General features: G+C 35.1%; 1 protein-coding gene across 14 annotated transcripts in view; it reads right to left on the bottom strand.

The window, feature by feature from the left end:
• Positions 1-311: 311 nt before the first annotated feature.
• Positions 312-22,104, bottom strand: part of LOC137617207 (ubiquitin carboxyl-terminal hydrolase 47-like) — a 143,792-nt gene continuing 121,999 nt past the window's right edge. For all 14 annotated transcript variants that reach the window (XM_068347126.1, XM_068347129.1, XM_068347127.1 and 11 more), the window contains 6 exons: positions 21,977-22,091; positions 20,308-20,452; positions 19,861-20,085; positions 15,972-16,115; positions 15,541-15,719; positions 312-4,540 (listed from right to left, as the gene is read on the bottom strand). In XM_068347126.1, coding sequence (XP_068203227.1) covers positions 4,363-4,540; positions 15,541-15,719; positions 15,972-16,115; positions 19,861-20,085; positions 20,308-20,452; positions 21,977-22,091 — 986 coding nt within the window. In that variant the 3' untranslated portion in view covers positions 312-4,362. The remainder of the gene's footprint in view (positions 4,541-15,540; positions 15,720-15,971; positions 16,116-19,860; positions 20,086-20,307; positions 20,453-21,976; positions 22,092-22,104) is intronic.

Here is a 22,104-nt window from a genome sequence, read left to right as displayed (position 1 = left end):
GAAACCTCGTTTAAATGACTGGATTGTAAAACTAGGAAAAATAATGTATAAAATTTGTAGGGTTGTCAGTTTTATGAATATGTTTTCATATGTAACGCAATCTTTTTTTTCTCTTTACAGTCCGTCAGCTAAGTGTCTTCAAGGAAAGGAGGAGGATTCGTAGTATTTAAATCTTTCATAAACTTTGCCCTGTATATACAGTATGTTTATCATATAAATTATTATAACAATATTTTTGTTTTCACTAAAACCTAATGGTCAATCTTCTTGAGCATGTAAAACACATTTTCATAGGTAAAACAAAGTATTACTGACAACCATATTTATTAGGAGCTTGGCTAAAACTTGAAAATTGTGATGGAAATCTGTCACTTCAAGTATGTATAGCCTCTACAAAATCAGGAAATTGAATAAAATGGGGAAAAAATCACTTGTTTAGTGAAGTAACAAAAAGGAAATGCTAATATAAAAGCCATAAAAAGTTCTTAGTTACTCGGTTACCTTCCACAAATAATTTGTTTTATTACAGTTTAGCCATCTTACACAACTTTGCAGGCTTATGTTTAAATTACAAATCCATTCACTACTCCATTCATTCATAAATATTTATATACATATACTCTCATTCACACAGGCATTTAATCTTGGTAATGATTTGGTTTCCAAGCCTAAAATATAAGATAATAAATAAGCCCTTGTATTCATAACTATCTCTTAAAACTGTCTAATCAAGCACATTTCCTACCAGTAATTGACCAATTCATGTAATCTCCAAAATACTGTTCTGTCCCAGCTAAAATATCAAACTTTCTCCTTGTGCTCTGTGCACTTAACTATTTGAACAGTATCCCAAAAACACATTTTCCCCAGAAATTAACAAAACATAAACAATAAATAACATATGCACATAATATACAATAACACCGTAGTAATTGTGAACATGGACTAGGGCTTGTGTAAACAATACTTTGTAATTCAAAGTACTTTAAAAGTGAATACCAGGGTAACTTTTCAAATGTATAAAAACTTATAGTAACCCCCATATATCCAATACAGGGAAATGAGATATAGCTGTATATAAAGTGACAAGTACAATTATAATACAAGGCATTGGCAGAATTGGGTGACAGCCATTTAAGAATGATGACAGACACCTAAGAGGCTTGTTAAGACTGGGATTCATACCTCTGGTAACTATATACAGGATTTACCTAACAATAAAAAGAAGATAGAGAGAAAAAATATATCACTGTACACAGTGCATTTGCCCCAAAACAAAGTCAGTCATACTCTGGTTGTATGTACAAGGTGGGAACTAAGATTTACCCACGTATCGAACACATCACCACAGTTCCAGCTGTTTATCTCATTCAAACAAGGGACATGCACATTTAATACACTAATGCAGAAAAAAAATGGTTGGGGACATTTATTTACAAATACCCAAAAGGGTGATGAGCTGAAATAGAATTAAGTTCACATACAACCTTCCTAAGGCAGTTTACCCCATTTTTAGCAAAAATTTAAAACCATTCAATTTTGTTCCGAAAGTTATTTCATATTTTTGACTTTTGAGATACAATACACCATTCGATCAAAATTGTACTAGATTAGCTTTTTTCTATTGCACATACCTAATAACTGAAATTACTCTTATATCTACATGCTGCATTCTTGAAGCTGAATTGTAGCACATATGATCACAAAGCTCTTACGACTTTTGTTATTTAAAATAACACCAAGAGCTGATAAGCATGTTTCTTACAATGTTGCATGGAAAATCATACAGCAACAAGAATACTTGCCTTACAATTTGGAGTTGTGTTGCAGAAAGTGATCACTGGTGGCTATCAATCCAATTAGCAATTGCATAAAAATGAAAGTATATTACAAATTGAAGATTACAAAATGGTAAAAAATATAGAAGACAAACCACGCAGAAATTTTTGTGTACTTCAGAAGTGCTTATTAGTAGGGTGAAGATCTAATAAAATGGGATGCAGTGATAAAAAGCTTTGATGCAAAGCACATCTACACTTACACACCAACAATAGTAATTTTTAAAACCAGGCTTATTTGTCTTTCTATTTGTGTTTCTATTCAGCTTTAGCCACTGATGCTGCAACCTTATACAGCTTTCAATCAACCAATCATCATTTTCGTTACAATTTACAAAACTTCTGATTCTTAGGTGGTCTTACGCTGGAAGTACATTACAGTGCATGAATGACAGATATTGATAATTTAATCATTAAGAATATGACCAATATAAAAATAGGTTATGTCTACTTAAAAAAAATCTGATTCCCACAAGATGGAAGATTAGGATTACAAGAAATTTCCTGCAATAAACCTAACAGTAATGACAGCCATTACTATTCAAGAGAAAAACTTACCATTTGACAACTTGTCTTATCAAAGAGAATGTCTTGAAGGATACAAGGTATAATACAACAACAATTGAATACAGTAGAGTAACAATAAACTACAAGCTCTAAATATTGGAAGATGAATGCATTATGGCAACACTGTATTCGCTGTGATTAAAAAATTCTTACATGGTCAATCAATCACAAGAAAAGTTGAATATCACATTAGATTTTGAACGAAGGATAACACTTTCTACATCCACAATCACGTCACTGCTATAATATTCAATTACAATCCTATACCATGATGAGAATATTTCAGATTAGATTCTTTTATATCTCAAAATTTTTAGTTATAAAATTTTGATATTGGTTAAGATAAAGAAACCTGAAGTAACCAAATTGTATTATATTTAAATGTTGAAAAAAAAATCTATGGCAAAGGATGGTTTTCTATAACTAAATAGGAACAATAGCGCTGAATGCTTTGGGATTCAAAAACTTGGAAGAAAAGAGAGGGAAAAATTATTCCTTAATACTGTTACTTGTATGTCAAATGAATGGTTACATTTAATATTTTCTATAATGTTAATAGGGGAAAGTAGAGCGCTAAGAATTTTCTTTTTAAAAATGTAGTTTCCTTTGTGAAAGAATTTGGAGAAAATAATACTGTACATTATTGCATCCATTTCAGGTAACAGAAACAAAACTTAGAAAATACCTAAGGGGCTATGACCATAAGTGGAATGCAATCTGCCCAAGGCAAAATGTTTAAAGACAACAAACCAGGCAGTATCATAGCCTAAATTTGGAATGTGACATAAGTAGCACATATTTTTCAGGACATAACAGGAAATATACATAAAATCACAGCCAGCATATACAGACTTCTACTTGAGCAGCAAATTATTATGCACTATACAGCATTGCCTAAACATAATCATCAACCAAGTTAAGTTTGCAATGAAATCATTATATAATTATTCATATTTTTGTGGTGATATTAACATCATGACTTACCTGCATTGTGAAAACCAGCTTTTTGCTAGTAACTAAAATGATGAGGTAAAATTACATTGAGAGTAACAAGTATTTGTAACAATCTTCACATACCCACTGAGCAATGAAAGAAAACAGGGGGGACAGATTGAACAAGCACACAAAACTTAACCACACAGATTGTCTTCTTATAGAATTCCTGCTAGCTTTTGCAAGTTCTTTTTTTATATACTATACAAGTAGAAGCAACGTTTCCAGCCACCAATGGTCACTTAAAAATGACATATTAATTCAGTGAGAAAATATAATCATCATTTCACCATAAAGCCTTTCATTATATTTTTTATTTTATACACTAACTTTGCAATGATTAGATAGGATCTTTCTTCAGCATACTCCATATCTAACCTAAGTCTAATAAACATATTGCTAGAGAGTTACTAATCATTGACAATATTTATATATCTCACTACACGAAGTTGTCCTGTTAAATAACTTCAAGAAACAACTCTACTAGGGTAAAAATTTACTTTTGAATTTTTAGAATGTTACCCCAAGATATGTAACACAAGATTTGTCATTTAGTAAAACAGCTGTGGAAGCTTTGTACCTAAGTGAATTACAACATTTCTTAGAGCCAAAGAATGTAGCCATGAGACTCAAAATACATCACAGTTTTTATGACATTTACAACAGTACTACAGTTTACCCTTAATTTTAGGTACATAAGCTGGAGGAGATTTACCTATATGCTGCACTGAACAGTGTAATATATCGGAGGAAATATAATCATAAAAATATACACAAAATATGCATTGTGGATACTTTTCATTCTTGAAAACAAAAGTGAAATATTAAAGTTTGAATTTAATTTCCAAATAAAGATGAGGCAGTTATAGTTATAAGCCTACAGTACAGTACTGTCCGTTAACTTAAAGCTGTACTTCCTTTGACAAAACTTCACACCTTGTTTTACAGAGCATCTTAGCATATTCTAATCATCATGGTTTAAGTATATTTTCAAACCTCTTTCTTTAGATCTAATGTTACTGTAATTTGTAGTTGAACTGGGACATGAATACTGCAGATCACGGTTAAGGCGTCGATTCTCCGAACTATTTAATTCTCTTCGTTCCTCATCTGTTAGTTCCTTGAGAGTTTCTGATTTATCCCTGTAAAAACATTAGTTTACACGTTAGTTCCCTCAAATTATAACTACTACACACCCTAGTAGATACTGAGTAATTAAGACTAAAAATATAGGTTAAATACACGAGTAATTAAGTTATTGCTAAATCATCTGTCCAAGGAACTCTTATAGGAATTATAAAAAAATCAAAGCCTGAAATGACTTACACAACTGTTACAATAACTAGCCATAAAGTCTACATATGAAGCTCCTAAGATATATTAAGAGATTATTAAAAATAAATATGCAAACAAAAGTTATTATAAAATTAATTATTTCTATACTCGCCTGATGTTCATATTGCTTCTTCCAAAGAAGCTTTGCTTATTCGACCTTCACCCGCAAAAATTTCAACACCTAAAAATTTTCCTATTTTGTTTCCCTTCAATTAACACATCAAACTAAATAAGAAGTATAAACTGAAGACCATTCAAACATACAGTATGCACCAACATCCCATAAAATGGAAGAAATACCCATGAAAACACACGACTTGATTTACATTTGTTTTGTTTTGGGAGATTTAGAAGAGGGGAAAAATCAGCAGTAGGTAAATTTGGAGTAGGCACAAGGAATAACAGAGGAGACATGCTTGTCAAATTTGCTGAAAGAACCATATCAAATTTGCTGAAAGAAACAATCTTATAATCATGAACACCTTTTATAAAAAGTAACAAAGGAAATAGACATGAGGAAACAAAAAATTAAATCTATTTGATTCTCGGTGAAAAAGTCAATTTAGTTAAAGATGTAACACTGTTGAACAAGTTAAAGTGAATCAATCATCAAATGGTGAAAAGAAAATTGTTTTTAAATCTAAGGAAAGAAAAATTAATTTTAAGACAGAAAATAAACACTCCTGTAATAAGAGAAAAATCTGATGAGTTTAGTTTAGCAATACAAAATAAGTACTCCCAGCTACAAGATGAAATGGAAGCATGTGAAAAAAGAAATGAACAGTAATTTGACAAAATTTGTATTGGAATCAGCACAAGAGATGGGTGGAAGAGTTCCTAAACAAGATCAAGAAAAACTATCAGAAAAGAAAAAAATTAGAAAGGAGATGAAATAGAATTTGCTGAAATATCCAAAATAAAAGGTAAACTAAAAACCCAAGATATTTGTAAACACAGTCAGACCAAAATTGAGGAAACACTAAAGAAAGGAAGAAGCATCAAATTGATGAAAAAAAAAAAAAAAAAAAAAAAAAAACTTGGAACAAGGTATCAATAGATGTTAGCTTTAAAAGATGAAAATATCCACAATATAGATGGGGATAAAAATTGCAGAGGATTTCTATACAATGCTAAACAACAGTAATTTAAGAAATAACTAAACCAATCAAAATAACAAAACACCTAAGCCAGTACCAAATGTAAACGTAGGAAAAGTAAAGAATGCATTAAAAGGAATGAAAAGAGGCACAGCAGCAGGATAAGATGGCATAACAATTGATTCAATAATTGATGGAGATTTCATAGTACTGAAACTGGCTGAACTCTAGACCAAATTTCTGCAAGAATGGTCTACACCTACAGCTTGGAAAAACTTCATCCTTTATACTAACTCAAAAAAAAAAAGGGGAGATCAAAATGATTTGAAAAATTACAGCCCAATAAGATTACTCTCCGTAATATATAAAATATTTAAAGAGATCATATTAGGCCAAATATAAAGAAAATTAAACTTTAATCAACCAAGAGAACAGGCAGGCTTTAGAAGTGGGTATTTAACAACTGACCATATCCATGTAATTAACCAGCTATTGGAAAATCAACCGAGTATAACATACCACTATTCATGGCATTTAAAGACTGAAAATGCTTTTGATTGTCAAAAAAAATCTTAGGCTAAAACACGGCCATTCTAAAACCGACATCAAACAAATGAAAAAAAGGGGACCTTTCTTCACTACGCTCCTACCAGCCTGACGAGGGACTCAATCGAGTTTGACTGGTACTGCTAGGGTGCCACAGCCCACCCTCCCCCGTTATCCACAACGGAGGAAGCTTCATAACGCTAAATCCCATACTGCTGCTACCTCCGCAGTCATCCAAGGCAACCGGAGCAAGCAGCAGGGCCTACCGGAACTGCATCATAATCGCTCGCCATTCATTCCTATTTCTAGCACGCTCTTTTATATCTATCCACCTATCACTCAGGAGCTTTTTTCATTCCATCCATCCACCCAAACCTTGGCCTTCCTCTTGTACTTCTCCCATCAACTCTTGCATTCATCACCTTCTTTAGCAGACAGCCATTTTCCATTCTCTCAACATGGCCAAAACACCAGCCATACTCCTCCGACACTTCATCTCAAAACACATTCAATTTCTGTCTCTCCGTCACTTTCATTCCCCACAACTCCGATCCATACATCACAGTTGGTACAATCACTTTCTCATACAGAACTCTCTTTACATTCATGCCCAACCCTCTATTCTTTACCACTCCCTTCACTGCCCCCAACACTTTGCATCCTTCATTCACTCTCTGACGTACATCTGCTTCCACTTCACCATTTACTGCAACAACAGACCCTAAGTACTTAAACTGATCCTTCTCTTCAAGTAACTCTCCATTCAACATGACATACAACCTCGCACCACCTTTCCTTCTAGTACATCTCATAACCTTACTCTTACCCACATTAACTCTCAACTTCCTTCTCTCACATACCCTTCCAAATTCTGTCACTAATCGGCCAAGCTTCCCTTCCATGTCTGCAACCAGTACAGTATCATCTGCAAACAACTGATTTACCTCCCATTCATGATCATTCTCGACTAACAACTTCAATCCTCGTCCAAGTACTCGAGTATTCACCTCTCTCACCACTCCATCAACATACAAGTTAAACAACCATGGCGACATCACACATCCCTGTCTCAGCCCCATTCTCACCGGAACCCAATCGCTCGCTTCATTTCCTATCCTAACACATGCTTTACTACCTTTATAAAAACTTTTCACTGGTTGCAACAACCTTCCACCAACTCCATATAACCTCATCACATTCCACATTGCTTCCCCATCAACTCTTATCATACGCTTTCTCCAGATCCATAAATGCAACATACACCTCCTTACCTTTTGCTAAATATTTCTCGCATATCTGCCTTACTGTAAAAATCTGTTTCATACAACCCCTACCTCTTTTAAAACCACCCTGTACTTCTAAGATTGCACTCTCTGTTTTATACTTAATCTTATTAATCAGCACTCTACCATAAACTTTTCAAACCACACTCAACAAACTAATACCCCTTGAATTACAACACTCATGCACATGTCCCTTACCCTTATATAGTGGTACAATACATGCACAAACCCAATCTACTGGTACCAGTGACAACATAAAAACCATATTAAACAATCTCACCAACCATTCAAGTACAGTCACACCCCCTTTCCTTTAACATTTCAGCTTTCACACCATCCATACCAGGTGCTTTTCCTACTCTCATTTCATCTAGTGCTCTCCTCACTTCCTCTCTTGTAATCTCTCTCTCATTCTCATCTCCAATCACTGGCACCTCAACACCTGCAACAGCAATTATAACTGCCTCCCTATTATACTTAACATTCAGTAAACTTTCAAAATATTCCACCCACCTTTTCCTTGCCTACTCTCCTTTTAACAACCTTCCATTTCCATCTTTCACTGTCTCTTCAATTCTCGAACCAGCTTACATTACTCTCTTCACTTCTTTCCAAACTTCTTACTCTCCTCATATGAACGACCCAATCACTGACCCCACCTCAGGTCAGCCGCCCTCTTTGCCTCGGTTGCCTTGCGCTTTACTTCCACATTTTTCTCTCTCTATCTTTCATATTTCTCTACACTATTACTCTGCAGCCATTCTTCAAATGCATTCTTTTCTCTTCCACTTTTACCTTCACTCCTTCATTCCACCATTCACTACCCTTCCTCATGCTGCCTCCAACAAACTTCTTGCCCCACACATCACTTGCAATCCCAACAAAGTTTCCTTTTACTAACTTCCACTCCTCTAAATTACCAGTTTCTCTTACTTTCACTCTGTCATATGACATTCAACCTTTCTTGATATTCACTTTTTACCCCCCGGTTTTATTAACTTTTCAACCCTCACTAGCTCCCTTTTATATCCGCCTAACTCTTTTGCTACAACTAATTTTCCCTCCACCAAAAAACGATCAGACATACCGTTAGCCATACCCCTAAACACGTGCACGTCTTTCAATCTTCCAAACATTCTTTTAGTTATCAAAACACAATCCATTCACGCCCTTCTACCACTCTTCTATTTGCCACTCTTACCCTTGTTTTCATCTTCTTTTTGAAAAAGATAGAACTATTCACCATCTCTTGCTCAACACACATATCTACCAGTCTCTCACCACTCTCATTTTCACCTGGTACGCCATACTTCCCAATGACACCTTCTACATCTCCAGCGCCCACTCTAGCATTTAAGTAACCCATGAAAACTACATAATTCCTTCTACCCAGTTCTACACACCTAGTTAACTCATTCCAGGACTCACGCCGCTCCTCTTCACTTTTCTTACAACCTGGCCTATACGCACTAACAAAAGCCCAACATTCCCTACCCACATTAAGCTACATATCTCCTTCCATTCCACTACTTTACCTGTCATCCATTCACTCAGCAATAAACCACACCCTCTCTTGCTCTTCCCCTTTCAATCCCAGACACTCTACCAGTCGTTTCACCAAACATCACTTGACCCTTCCCTTTTATCTTTGTCTCACACAAAGCCAATATATCCATCCTTCTATTCCTAAACATACTTCCAATCTCACATCTTTTACTCTCTATCGTACTACATCCACGCACATTCACACACACCAAAACTAGAGTGCAGGGAGCAGTCACTCTCCCCCAAGCTCCACCTCTTCGATGTCTCACAGGAGTATATAATACAGGAAAGGGGGTTCTCAGCCCCCTCGTCCCGTACCTTTTAGTCACCTCTTACGACATGCAGGGATATGTTGGCGCTATTCTAATTATTGTTATGCCCCCGCGGCTGCAGGGGCATAAAGAAAGTGAGAATATTCAGATTGAGAAAAGAGTTAAACAGGGAGACCCCATCTCTCTTAAATTATTCACAGCATGACTAGAAGTTTTTGAAAATTTAGATTGGGAAAATTTAGGAATTAATATTATTTGGGAATACCTTAGCAACTTAAGATTTGCAGATGACATAGTTGTGTTTAGTGAATCATGGGAGGAATTACAGAACATGATAGAAGATTTGAAGAAAGAAGGAGAAATGTAGGACTGGAAATATGAGTAAAATTAAAATCTTAAAAGAAAATGCAGATGACAAATAGTTATGAAATGAGCCTCTAAAGATTGTTAATGAATATACATACTTACACAGTAAGTGTTTCCCCAGGACACAAGACCAAACTAAAAAGAAGGATAAGTATGGAATGGAGAGCATTTGGTAAACAAACTGCGATTATGAAAAGTAAAATGCCACTTTCTCTAATAAGAAATGTATTCAATGAGAGGGTCCTACCGGTATTAACTTATACATCAGGAACAACTCAAAGCTATAGAAAGAATAATGATGGAAATAATACTCAGCGACAGAATAAGAGCAACATGGATAAGAGAGCAAATTAAAGTAGAGGATATTCTAACACTTAGCAAGAAAAAAAGATATAGACATGGGCACAACATATAATGAGAATGACAGGCAATAGATAGACATTAAGAATAAGAGAATGGGTCCTTGGAGATTGTAATAGAAGCAGGAGAAGGAAGAGAAGACAATGGATCGATGAACTAAGGAAGTTTACTGGCATTAACTGGCATAGAAAGACCATAAACAGACGCAAATGGAAGGACATGTCTGAGCCCTTTGTTCTGCAGTGGACTAGCAACGGCTGATGATGCAATAAACATGTGACCTTAGTATAGAAAAGAATATTCTAGCAATAAGTGATAACTGATGCGCCAGTTTCTTTGCCTTTTCAGTTTCAAAGTAGAAATTTTATGATTGAAAATCTGTTTATTTCTATGAACTTCCCCCAACATTCATATCGCTAATTCCCAAACTTTACAGGAGGAAGGGACGTCAGTGACAGAAAGCTATGATAAATTTTATCAAAGGCAATATTCCATGGTTAATATTTACTAACCTGGTTTAGATTTCTTTTAACAAACATCTCAAAATATCCTTTGAAATGCAAGACTCCAGATTGTTTAATAAAACTATTAAAAATACTGGTCTGTAGCTTGTCTAAATTATACTTCTTGATCTATATGATACTTTGATTGATACCAGATCAATTGTTAAAACCCCATATACTTGTAAATAAGGGCATTAAAGATCAACTTAACTAGAAGTTAATTAGATTACGGCTCTGCAGCCACTATGGGCCCCAGAGCCTAGAAATCTACAGTATATAAGCAAGAAATTATTTTTGAAGATAATGTACTGAGATACAATTTTTTTTAAATACAGCGATACATTGTACAGTATCTATATTTACGCCCTAAGATACGACAATTTTTTTAACATAAGATTTCAAAAACCACACGACACCATTGGTAGGTGGCAGTGTTTATTCGGCTACCCGGGTCAATCCGAACGCTCACTCGACATCCGAGGTTACCTAAACTTCTTTCTCCCACTGTGTTCATTGTCATCGTATAGAAAACATTGTGTTATTGGGTGTTTACGATTCTCGTGGTTTTCCTTTATTTTATCAACGTTTATTATGTAAACCATGGGTCCTAAGGATAAGGATGGGGATAAGAAAAAAAAACAAGAAAATTATCTCCATGGAAATAAAGCATGAGATAATAGTTAAGCATGAACGAGGTGTAGAATCTGTGATTTGGCCACAATGCGTCCACCATATCCACCATTCTCAAACAAAAGGACGCAATAAAGGCGTAACTGTTATGTCAAAGTTGCGTTCTCATTTGCATGATGAGATGGAGCGCCTACTTTTGACATGGACAAAGGAAAAGGAACTGGCTGGTGAATCGTTTACAGAAAATCACAAATTTTAAGTAATTTGTATTTTTCCTAACATACTTACCTCGAACTACTTTCTTAGGAGAGTCTGGAATATAATTTCTGAAACTGCTGTTGTCATCTTCAATGCCATTAAACGGGATGCAGCTGAGGCGGGAGGAGAGTCATCGCAAGACACTAGAGATGAGTTTAAAGCCAGCCGTGGCTGGTTCGAAAATTTAAAAAAACGAACTGGCATCCACTTAGTCGTTAGGCATGGCAAAGCAGCAAGTGCAGATGTGAACGCTGCTGAAGAATTTATTCAACGCTTTCGCTTGTTGCCCAGGAAGCCTACATACCTCAATAGGTATTTAATTGGGATGAGACAGGGCTTTTTTGGAAAAAAAAAATGCCAAGGAAGACCTGTATCACCGCTGAGGAAAAGAAGCTTCCCAGACATAAGCCTATGAAGGCTTACTCTCGTCCTTTGAGCCGACACTACCGGCGATTGTAAGGTGAAGCTGTTGTTGGTGTACCACTCTGAGAATCCCAGAGCCTTTAAAGCCCATAAGGTGTTGAAAGAAAAGCTACATGTCAAGTGGCGTGCTAATAGTAAGGTCAGGGTAACACGGCAGTTCTTCATCGAGTGGATGAACCTAGCCTTTGGTCCTGCTATTAAGAAATATTTAACAGAAAATGGCCTCCCGCTTAAATGTCTCCTCCTGTTGGACAAAGCTCCTGGCCGGGAGGATGACATCTTGGATGAATATAACTTCATTAAAGCGTTGTATCTGCCATCCAACACGACATCTATCCTCCAGCCTATGGACCAACAAGTGATATCAAATTTAAAAAAACTCTAAACAAAGCACCTATTCAAATGGTGTTTCGAGGTTACTGAAAACACCAACCTCACTTTAAGAGAATTTTGGAAAGACCATTATATTATCGTAATCTGCCCTAAATTCATTGATCTTTCCTGGCAAGGTGTTACCAGAAGAACCTTGAACTCATCCTGGAAAAAGCTATGGCCAAGTGTTGTTGCAGAGTAGGACTTTGAGGGGTTCAATCAAACACAAGAACCACCTGTTGAAGAGGAAATAGTTTCTATTGGTCGTTCCCTGGGGCTAGAGGTAGATGAGGCAGATGTTGTGGAGTTGGTTGAAGACATGCGGAAGAACTGACAACGGAGGAGCTGAAGGAGTTACAGGAGGTTGCCCACATGGAGGTGATGCAGGAACTCGGCAGTGAGGAGGTCGAGGAAGAGGAGGTGCTAATTTCAAGAGAAATTTGCGAGATCCTCGGCATGTGGCAAAAAGCATCTGATTTTGTTGAAAAAAAGACACTCTGAGAAATTGCATACAGGGAGAGCGAGTGCCTATTATAATGATATATGCCTAACACATTTCAGAAACAACTTAAAAAATAAGAGGTAAAAGCAGACCCCTTCGTTTTTTTTTATAAAACGACCATGCAGTCCAAGAGTTGAAGGTGAGAAGGCCAAACGGCCAAAAGTGATAGTGGAAGTGATTAGCCTATCTAAGGAAAAAAAAAAATACAAAATGCAAAAGGAAAAGCTAAAAGCAAAAAAAAAATACAAAATGCAAAGCACGGAAAAAAGTGTATGTCTGTGTATGTGTATCGTAGGCTAGGCTATGCTGTCTCAGCCCTCTCTCCCTGCCTCCTCCTCCTCCTGGCTCACCTTCGTTAGCTGCTCATACCTGTGTCCATGGTAATTTGGTTACAATTTTATTCTTTATTTCTTTTTTTGATTCATCCTTTCTGTTACGTGAAGACAAATATTAAGCATTTAGTAAGTTCATTCAATATTTTTAATTGTGTATAATCTTGCCGCTTTCTACAGCTACCATATCGTGTGTGTGTGTGAGGTGGTAGCCTTGCTTCTCTCCCTCCCTCCTCCTAGCATGCATCCCGTACGCTGTAGCGCTCGCCAGGTAGTGAGTACAGCTATTTATTTTTTTTTACTGTTTTTAACTCTTCATTCTTAAAAATTTAAAGCCTTAAACATTAAGCATTCAGTATGCTCATTCAAAGTTTTATGTTTTTATCTTGCCGCTTTCTACAGCTACCATATCGCTATTGTGTGTGCATAGTAGCCTTGCTTCTCTCCCTCCCTCCTTGCATGAATCCCGTACGCTAGCACTCGCCTAGGCAGTGAGTACAACTATTTTTTTTTATTGTTTTTATTAACATTTATTATCATATATCAATTTACTGTTTTGTATTTATCTTTCTTTAGTGATTGTTGAGTGTAAATTGAGCATAATTTGAGCTTGTTTTGGGTAAATTTCTTACCTTGAAACAGATTAATTCTGTTTCTTTTAATTCAAATGGGAATAATTATTTTGAGATACGATTTTTTTGAGATACGTCAGTGGTCATGGAACGAATCAAATTTGTATCTCAAGGTATTACTGTAGGGTGAAAACATTGTGATCAAATTTCTAATTATAAATGATATTGCATTTTTTATCATAAAGTAATAGGGAGACCTTAATCCAACAAATTTTTTGTCCAAATAATACTGAATGGCTCTTATTGGACAAAGAAACCTCTTTACTCCTAAAATGCTTTTATCCAAATTCAGAGAAGATATGAGAAAAAATTGAGGCATACTCTTAGCCTTAAAAAGATTTTTTTCCTCTTGAAGGCAGACAAAAGAGACAAAATATCTTGTGCTGCCCGAAAGTTACTTGACAGATAGCCTTTGCAGCCTAGGTGTGTTTAGCTTTAGCTAATGCCAACAATAAAAAGACTTTAGTCATGAGACCTTCAAGGAAAGGATTTAATAGTTAAAAATTTGGATCTTTTAAAAATCACAAACTTCAAAACTGATTTGTATTATTTCTAGCTATACAAACCTAAGTACTTGCATTTAAAAGGGGGAGCTGGAGGTTACCAATGAAGAATTATAGAGTTATCTAGATCTGGCAACCAATATGGTAGCGATCGATTCTTAACCCAAGCATCTGGTAGACAGGCTCTGGCTTGCACTGGGCATGCCATTGTAACTGGTTGGGACTTGTAGGTTGTTAGGAAGTAAAAGTTACAATGATTCGGGTTTGTATAGCAAGGGAAAATACAAAATAATTAAATGATTCAGGTTTGTATAGCTAGGAAAAATAAAAATTATTTTTAACATTTGTGGTTTGCTCCTACGCAAAAACAAACCTTTGCCATTTAAAAGAGAAGTCTTTCTTAGGAGGGAGGAAGTCCCATTGGCCACCTGGCTGGCAACCACCCAGGACAAAGATGCACAGTCCGATAAGGGAAGAAATGGCGCATCATGTCCTTGTATTCCGTGACTCAAAGTGACAAGGTATAATGGGTCATAGCCCTGTGTGTTAAATGTCACTATCATGGTATCAGGGTCTATGAAAGATCATGCAAAGACTAACATATGATCAAAACATTTGCCTTAAAAAAGGCATGTTCCCCTCGTTTCTTTTGCATTATAATTTCTAGTTAAGTTTGTGGTGTTTGATTATACAGCTCACTAAATTACAAATTTTCCTTCTTAATTCATTAAGTAGTTTTTGTGCAATTTGGTTTACCTTTTCATAAAATGAATACACCATCTTGCACTTACTATAAACTCGGGAATTACATAAAGTTGTATATACGGTTTTTCATATTTTCACTCGTTTTCGACAGCTTTCTCAAATTCCAAATTATTGATAAAAAAATTTGTAACCTTGAAGTTTTGTTGTGAATTGAAGCAAGGGACAAAATTATTTCATTTGTATCGTTGAAAATTTGTTTGTCGAAGATTCGTATACTGAGGCATTGGTGTAAATAATTACAGTTTTTAGGGAATATTTACAAGTAATAAAACATCCTGGAGTGTATATTGCCACTAAACACAGAATTTTGCAACTGCGAGTCTCCTAATGTAATGACTGGAAATAGGCAGGTTTTCTGAAATACCATATACTTATAAAATAAAGTATGTTGTTCGCAAATATATAAATAAGACATTACCTGAAATACATCATAGCACCATCATCTAGAATATAAAGCGGTCGCTGGTTCAACTGACCAACACGGGGCGTCCAGTCAAGTTCATCTGATATGTCTAATACCGACATGTCGCATGGGAATGTCCCCTTACCCTTGGCAACTTCTACATTCTCAACATCGATGCCCGACAATTCTGATAGCTGATAAAAAACAAGAACAAAGAGTAAACATCTAAGGATGATAGAGATCATAGTTATAAAAAAAAAATTGATACAAAGTACTTTCACATATACCATAAAATACAGTAAAGAATTACTTATTTTGCTTATAAATATACATAAACATGATTAACAGATGACCACTACCATATAACCCATTCACTAGAAATATAAAACATGAAAAAATTAGGATACTAAGTAAATAAGGAAATAAATATGGTTGTATTATCAAACCTTTTCCTTAAGTTCCTCCATAGTAGGCTTAGGAATGATAACCTCTTTAAGTGGATCCAAGGTATAAGTTGAAGGTTTCCATCTTCGAACAAACAATGCCACCTCATCGATATTATGACTTTTGGTTTCAGGACCTTCCAATACCTGTAACAACATCCAAACCATTAATTCACATTGTTTCAAAAAAAAAAAAAAAAAAAAAAAAAAAAAAAAGAAGTAACTTTTGATCAGAAGATTCAGTCCCAGAACATTTGGTCCTAGAAAATTCTGTCTCCAATAAAAAATACTAAAATAATAATATAATACTTACCTGCCCACAGAAACCTGTGGTATAAAGTAGAGTCAAACCTTGTAGATTTACATATACACGTACAGTATTTATAAATCTGCAATGTACTGAGGGAGCGATAGGTTAACCGCCATATGGCAAGGGATTACTTTCTACATTGTTTCCTAATTAGCTGATCTGCTAATATGTTCATGCTCCCTGAAATAACCTAAAGTAGAAGAATTATTCCCCTAAGATCTGTCAGTTATAAGAGTACTTCTGCTATATAGAGAAAGGATTCAAACCTGGTTTCCCTCAACTTTTGAACGTAAATGTCTGAAAACACCATCTCGCACTTCCCCATCGCTAGAGACACAAGCCTGAAAGCCCCTGAGAACAACTAAGAGTTCCAAACAACTGATACGTAGAGCTGATTCCTTCACTGACAACTTGCCCAACAGATGAAGATAATTTATGGTTGCACCAAACTCTTCTTGGGAAGCATATATGAAACGACGTTTGAAATCTTTACTTTAAATGACTCCCAAACCCAAACGATAAGGGGTCTTCCACCATTCTAACAGTGTTAGCTGTTTCTGCTTTGTTGATATGCAAATTGTGTATAGATTGGAAGTCCCATTCCAATGATGATTAAGATGTACAGTAACTGGAAATCACTCATTTCCTGATCCACTGAAACAATCTTTTCAAGAGATGCTATGATCCCTAATAGCCTCATCTCACCCACATAAGAACCAGCAGTACTTTCATCTGCTTGAACTTCTTCCACAAATGAAATAAAGTGCATCCTCTTTTCTGATAGAAAACTTCAAAAGGGAGCTGTTGCTATTATCATTCCAAAATAAAAATTCTTTCAAGTCAGAAGTAGAAGAGACGTCTCCATATTGACAAGGACTCTCAACCTTCTCAATAACTTGAGCAAAGAAACCTGAAGTTGAACATTTTCAAAAGATGCGTTCAAAATTAATTAGTTGTTTTGATACAACAGAAATCAGATTCATTTGAAATTTCCGCCATCACTCCAGTGAATACTTGAGGAGCAGTACAGAGTCCAAAGCGCAGGCATTGAATTGAAATATTCTTGAGCTTTTTATCATGGATGAATTGTAACATGAATGTAAGCAAGTCTATCAAAACATCCATTCTCCTTTCTTTACTGACCCCAGGCCCGTAGGAGTTTCCTTAAAAAAACATGGTTATAACTGTATACCTGGTCATAATCAAGACATCCAGAACTGGCTTCCAACCCCCATACATTAGGCACTAGGTACAGCCTGTTATAAAACCCTGAGGCAAGATCAAAGACTTGCAATTTCTATCTTCAAAATATGGACTTTGGGCAAACTGTTGAGGTACCTTGGAAAAGGAAGGGGTTCTCTTGACAGAGGAGGATTAGAGGAAAATGAAGCACAGAACAGAAATCAATGGAGATGACTCATTAATAATGGCAACCCTATATAGAAATGGGTTAAAGCTGAGATGAAGAAGATTGCCTTTCAAGAATACTGTATTCCTATGTTTGGAAATAGTTTACAAGTGCATTTTCTCCAATTTAGTTTATAATATTAGACTAGCTTATGTTACCAAACATCCAAAGCTATCGAGACAATAATGAATTGTATAGTATCGTATATATTAGCTTTACATCAAGATCTTTTAATGATTTTACTGTTATTGTTTCATATCATAGCAAAAGTTTTTTTTTCTGTGTAAAAGTAAATCATAATGAAGTAGTTTAAAGGGTACACTATAAACAAAATCTTAAATACTGCACATCTGTCTAACACATTTCTTTATTTTCCATTTCCAATAACTGTACTTGTGAACATCACTGAATAATAATAATATACTATGACAATGTTATCAAAAGGAAATGTAACAATTCATCAATAGTCAGGATTGTATATTAAATTATTTTTAGCATTTCGAAAATAAAAAATTCATAATTAACCCCTACTTATTGATATAAATGAGCAGTCACATCGGTTCCTTGCTGGCGTTTATACTGACATATGTGCAATTCCTACGAGGCAGAGTTATATTTTCTTGGTATACGTACTGAATATGGCAACAAACTGATTAAATATCCTCATTGGCAAACCCATATTTCAGCTCTCATTCAGACAATGTTTGTAAGTACCAATAATCACCACTTCTGTTGTCTTTGTGTTTGTACAGACTATGTTATGTAATTCAGATATTGGCTAAAAATTTTTCATCTTAACAGGATATATGTATTAGAAGGTAAAATGATATCTTAATAAAACTTATTTCTATGCTCACCTGATGTTCATATTGCTTCTCTTCAAGCTTGACTTATATCGACACTTACCCTCAATAAACTGAAAATTCTCCATTTCTTCCTTCTAAGGCTATTGAGATAATCTAGTGGTGAGTGGTGATAACCTCATTTTGAGTACACTGTACCTGCTTTTGTCTTCGGTCTCTAAGACATAGCTAACGTCTTATTCTCTTGATATTACTAGACAGTGGGCAGTAAGGTGGCAGCCTTCTATTTACTAATAACAGATTCATTTGTGCCTGCGCTAGGCCGGGGATCCATTTTAGCAGCAGAGGTACTAGCACCTATGTACTTAAAAACTGCTAATGAAAATTCATAATGCACTAGGGGCTTAGCCTACACAAGTCTGACTTGCTGTCAATAAACACGATTCAACAGTGCATTATTTAAAAAAAAATTTAAATGATTCAGCATTTAAAGTTTTTTTTAAATAATCTTCAGGAATTAAGATATTTCACTCAAAATTATAGCCAAAGAGAAGTTGATAAACTACTTCAGAAAGTGGAGGAATATAAGGATCCAGTCTACCAACTTGATAGATATTAAGAAGTGCTAGTAGTTGAGTCTACATAAGACTGGCAACTGTATTTGAAACATTCAACCATTAATTAATCTGAAACTTTTTAAAAATTATCTTTTCTGTTCTACAGAAATTATAGAATATTTCATGCCAAAAACCTATTCATAAAGACCCTATCTCAGCGAGTGGAGTGATATCTCAAAAGTTATAATCCTTCAAAACATCACACAACTGTTCAGATTGGGCTTGATACTTGTACATTAAGTTTTGGTATTATTAATTTATTATACAAAGGTTCATAAAAGTAGAGCTTTCGTTAAGAAATGCATATTTCATATATTGCCCGTAAGTGGTATAACACTGGAAAAACTTTCATGTACACCCAAGGGATGGGTATACCACACATAGGGGACCTCTGATCTAGATCATATATACATAACGAAACTACTATTCTGCTTCTGTTGGTTGAACAAGACTACTGAACCTGGAAAGATTTGTGACCATGAAAGAGCACACATAGTGCAGTAATTATAATTAATGAATGTGTGATGAAACATATCTACACTGTGAATTGAGATTTAATCTAGTATTTAAAAACACCCATGTGCATTCAAGATATCTCATTTGTCTTGACATTTTAAGTAACAAACTAAGTTTTTCCCAATCCATCAATTTTAACCAAGGTTCTTGCCAGCTTTTGTAACCAATAACAGCCATATAGTTGGGAACTTTGTTATGTGGTATAGAAAAAAGTCAACATAAACTGTAGCAAACCTACCTGCAAGAAGAGTTCCCAATTGGAATATAAGGATATGTCATCATCAAACTTCTGGTCATCCAAATAAATGGCTTGAGGATTTTTCCAACTCTTTTTACGTAAACGGACGAGTTCTGGAGTAAGAGTCATGTTACATCTAGTATTTACCTCTTTGACTATTGCTCTCTTAGCATTACCAATGGATTCACCCTTAGTGACAACCCAGTCAATAAGGAAGCGAGCAGGCTGAAAAATTAAATCACGATCATAGATTTGTAAATAATTTGGAATCATAAATTAATGATAATTCATTATTAAAATCATGAATGCATTTTGTAATCATACCACTGAGTTACTAAAGGACATTCACTTAATATAAATATGTAACTTTAGTGTTGAAAATAACTTACAAAATGAACTGTTAGGTATACATAAAGAAATAAACCATGGATAAATTCATAAACTTACATCATCAATATTATCTGGCTCCAAAAGATACACTTTGCCTCTCTGCTCACCAGGTAATAAAGCTCTGCCCAACCTTACATTCAATCTTGTATTGTCACCATATGATGCTAGAGTCTCTGTCATCCTTGTGCACTCAAATTCTTGGCTGTTGAATAAATATAAGATATTGAATTTTAATAATAAAATTTTGCATTTCTATACTAACATGATTTTCATATAGTTTTATCCCCAAAGCAAACTCAACATCGTCATTACCCCAAAACACTAAAGAATCCATTTTCATAATTTGAAGTATTCACATTTTCCTGGACAACATCTAGAAGTTAAAGTCACCTTAACCCTGTTTCGACTTTAAAACTAATATTCTACCCTCTTGACCTAGCCAGTGGAGAGGAGGGTAGTTATGAACATTCAATTAAAATTCCAATTATTTCTAAGAACCTCATCTGATGTTCATAGAACTGACTCTTTTTCTGATGGAAGTGGGTCATCAAAGAAAGAGATAGGAAATTTATAGTAGTAAAATAAAACATGCTTTTATACACCACAATCACCTTTTAGTGGTGCATCAGTACAAAACCCTTACAACTAAGTTTTAAAATATCTCTAATTCATCCATTAATAAAACTAATAGAAAATAAACTCTTATTTAAATATATCCTCCTCTACTACTATGGCAACTAAAGCCCAGTAATCTTGATAGGAAAATCAAGGTTTTTCAAGATATTGCTTGGCAAATACCGTGTTGATAAGCCGATATCTGCTTCAAAAACTCCTTCTAAAGACAGTTCCTCCAGAATTTCAGTGGTGTAACTGCCCTACTAATATCCCACCTCTAACTTACAAATTTCTCCTCTGACTTGGAAGCAAATTTTTGAGCCTTTGTGATCAATCTTTTAACTAGAAACGCTATGCATTTGGACAAAGGGAAGGTTGACAATTTGGTGGATGCTCCTCTATCCTGCCTGATAGCACAAAAGTGCAATCTGATAACTGAACCAAGCATACCAGAGAGAAAGACAGGCTGTCTTCGTTGGCAGAACTGGACTCTTCTCAGAACCAGTTCTGTTAGATTAAGAGCATTTATCCATGTTAACATTTTATTCTATCTGAATCTTAGGCCTTTAGCATTTTGATGAGTCTTCTTAAATTCTTGCACTGAATATTCCAAAATTTTCTATTCGGTACTTCATAAAGGATGCACAGCGCACTTTTTGATCATTAGATAGCAACCCTGAGTACATATGTCATACCTACAATGAACCACGCTCACCATCATATAAAAAAATCAACTAAATTGTTGCTTAAGTTTATTAAATGAAAAAACTTTAGAAAACTTTCTTTTTATACTACATTTATGCCATTATTATAGTTAACATGTGGCTGGTCATGAAAACTTAAGTAACTCAGCCCCATTTCTTCTCTGGGCACTATCTCAAATAAGAGTTTGAAGCTCCAAGTTGTATGCCCAACTGTGTCATATTGAAAAATAAGTAGAGAAAATTAATAGAGTTTTCTGGATACCCCCGTAAATTAAATGCAAAGCAAAATTGCAGTGGGAGAAATTTACAGTCCCCTTTTTATTCATGACGTGAATCAATGGCCTACGATTCAAAAGTAAGATTCGTGGAAATAGTATAATTTCAAAAAACCATTCAAGTATACTGACCTATTAGAGTATATTTTGAAGAGCTTGAAATGTTCACTTGACACACCAACCCACTTCTGCATTTCCTTTTTGAGTTGTCCCATAGTGATTCTTTTGTCGACATGCACTCTTAACACTGAAAAGGAGGT

Source organism: Palaemon carinicauda, chromosome 23 (assembly GCF_036898095.1).
Source record: "Palaemon carinicauda isolate YSFRI2023 chromosome 23, ASM3689809v2, whole genome shotgun sequence".
NCBI lineage: Eukaryota > Metazoa > Arthropoda > Malacostraca > Decapoda > Palaemonidae > Palaemon > Palaemon carinicauda.
The sequence above is the reverse complement of the archived record's forward strand: the minus strand, read 5'-3'. Positions and strand labels throughout refer to the sequence as shown.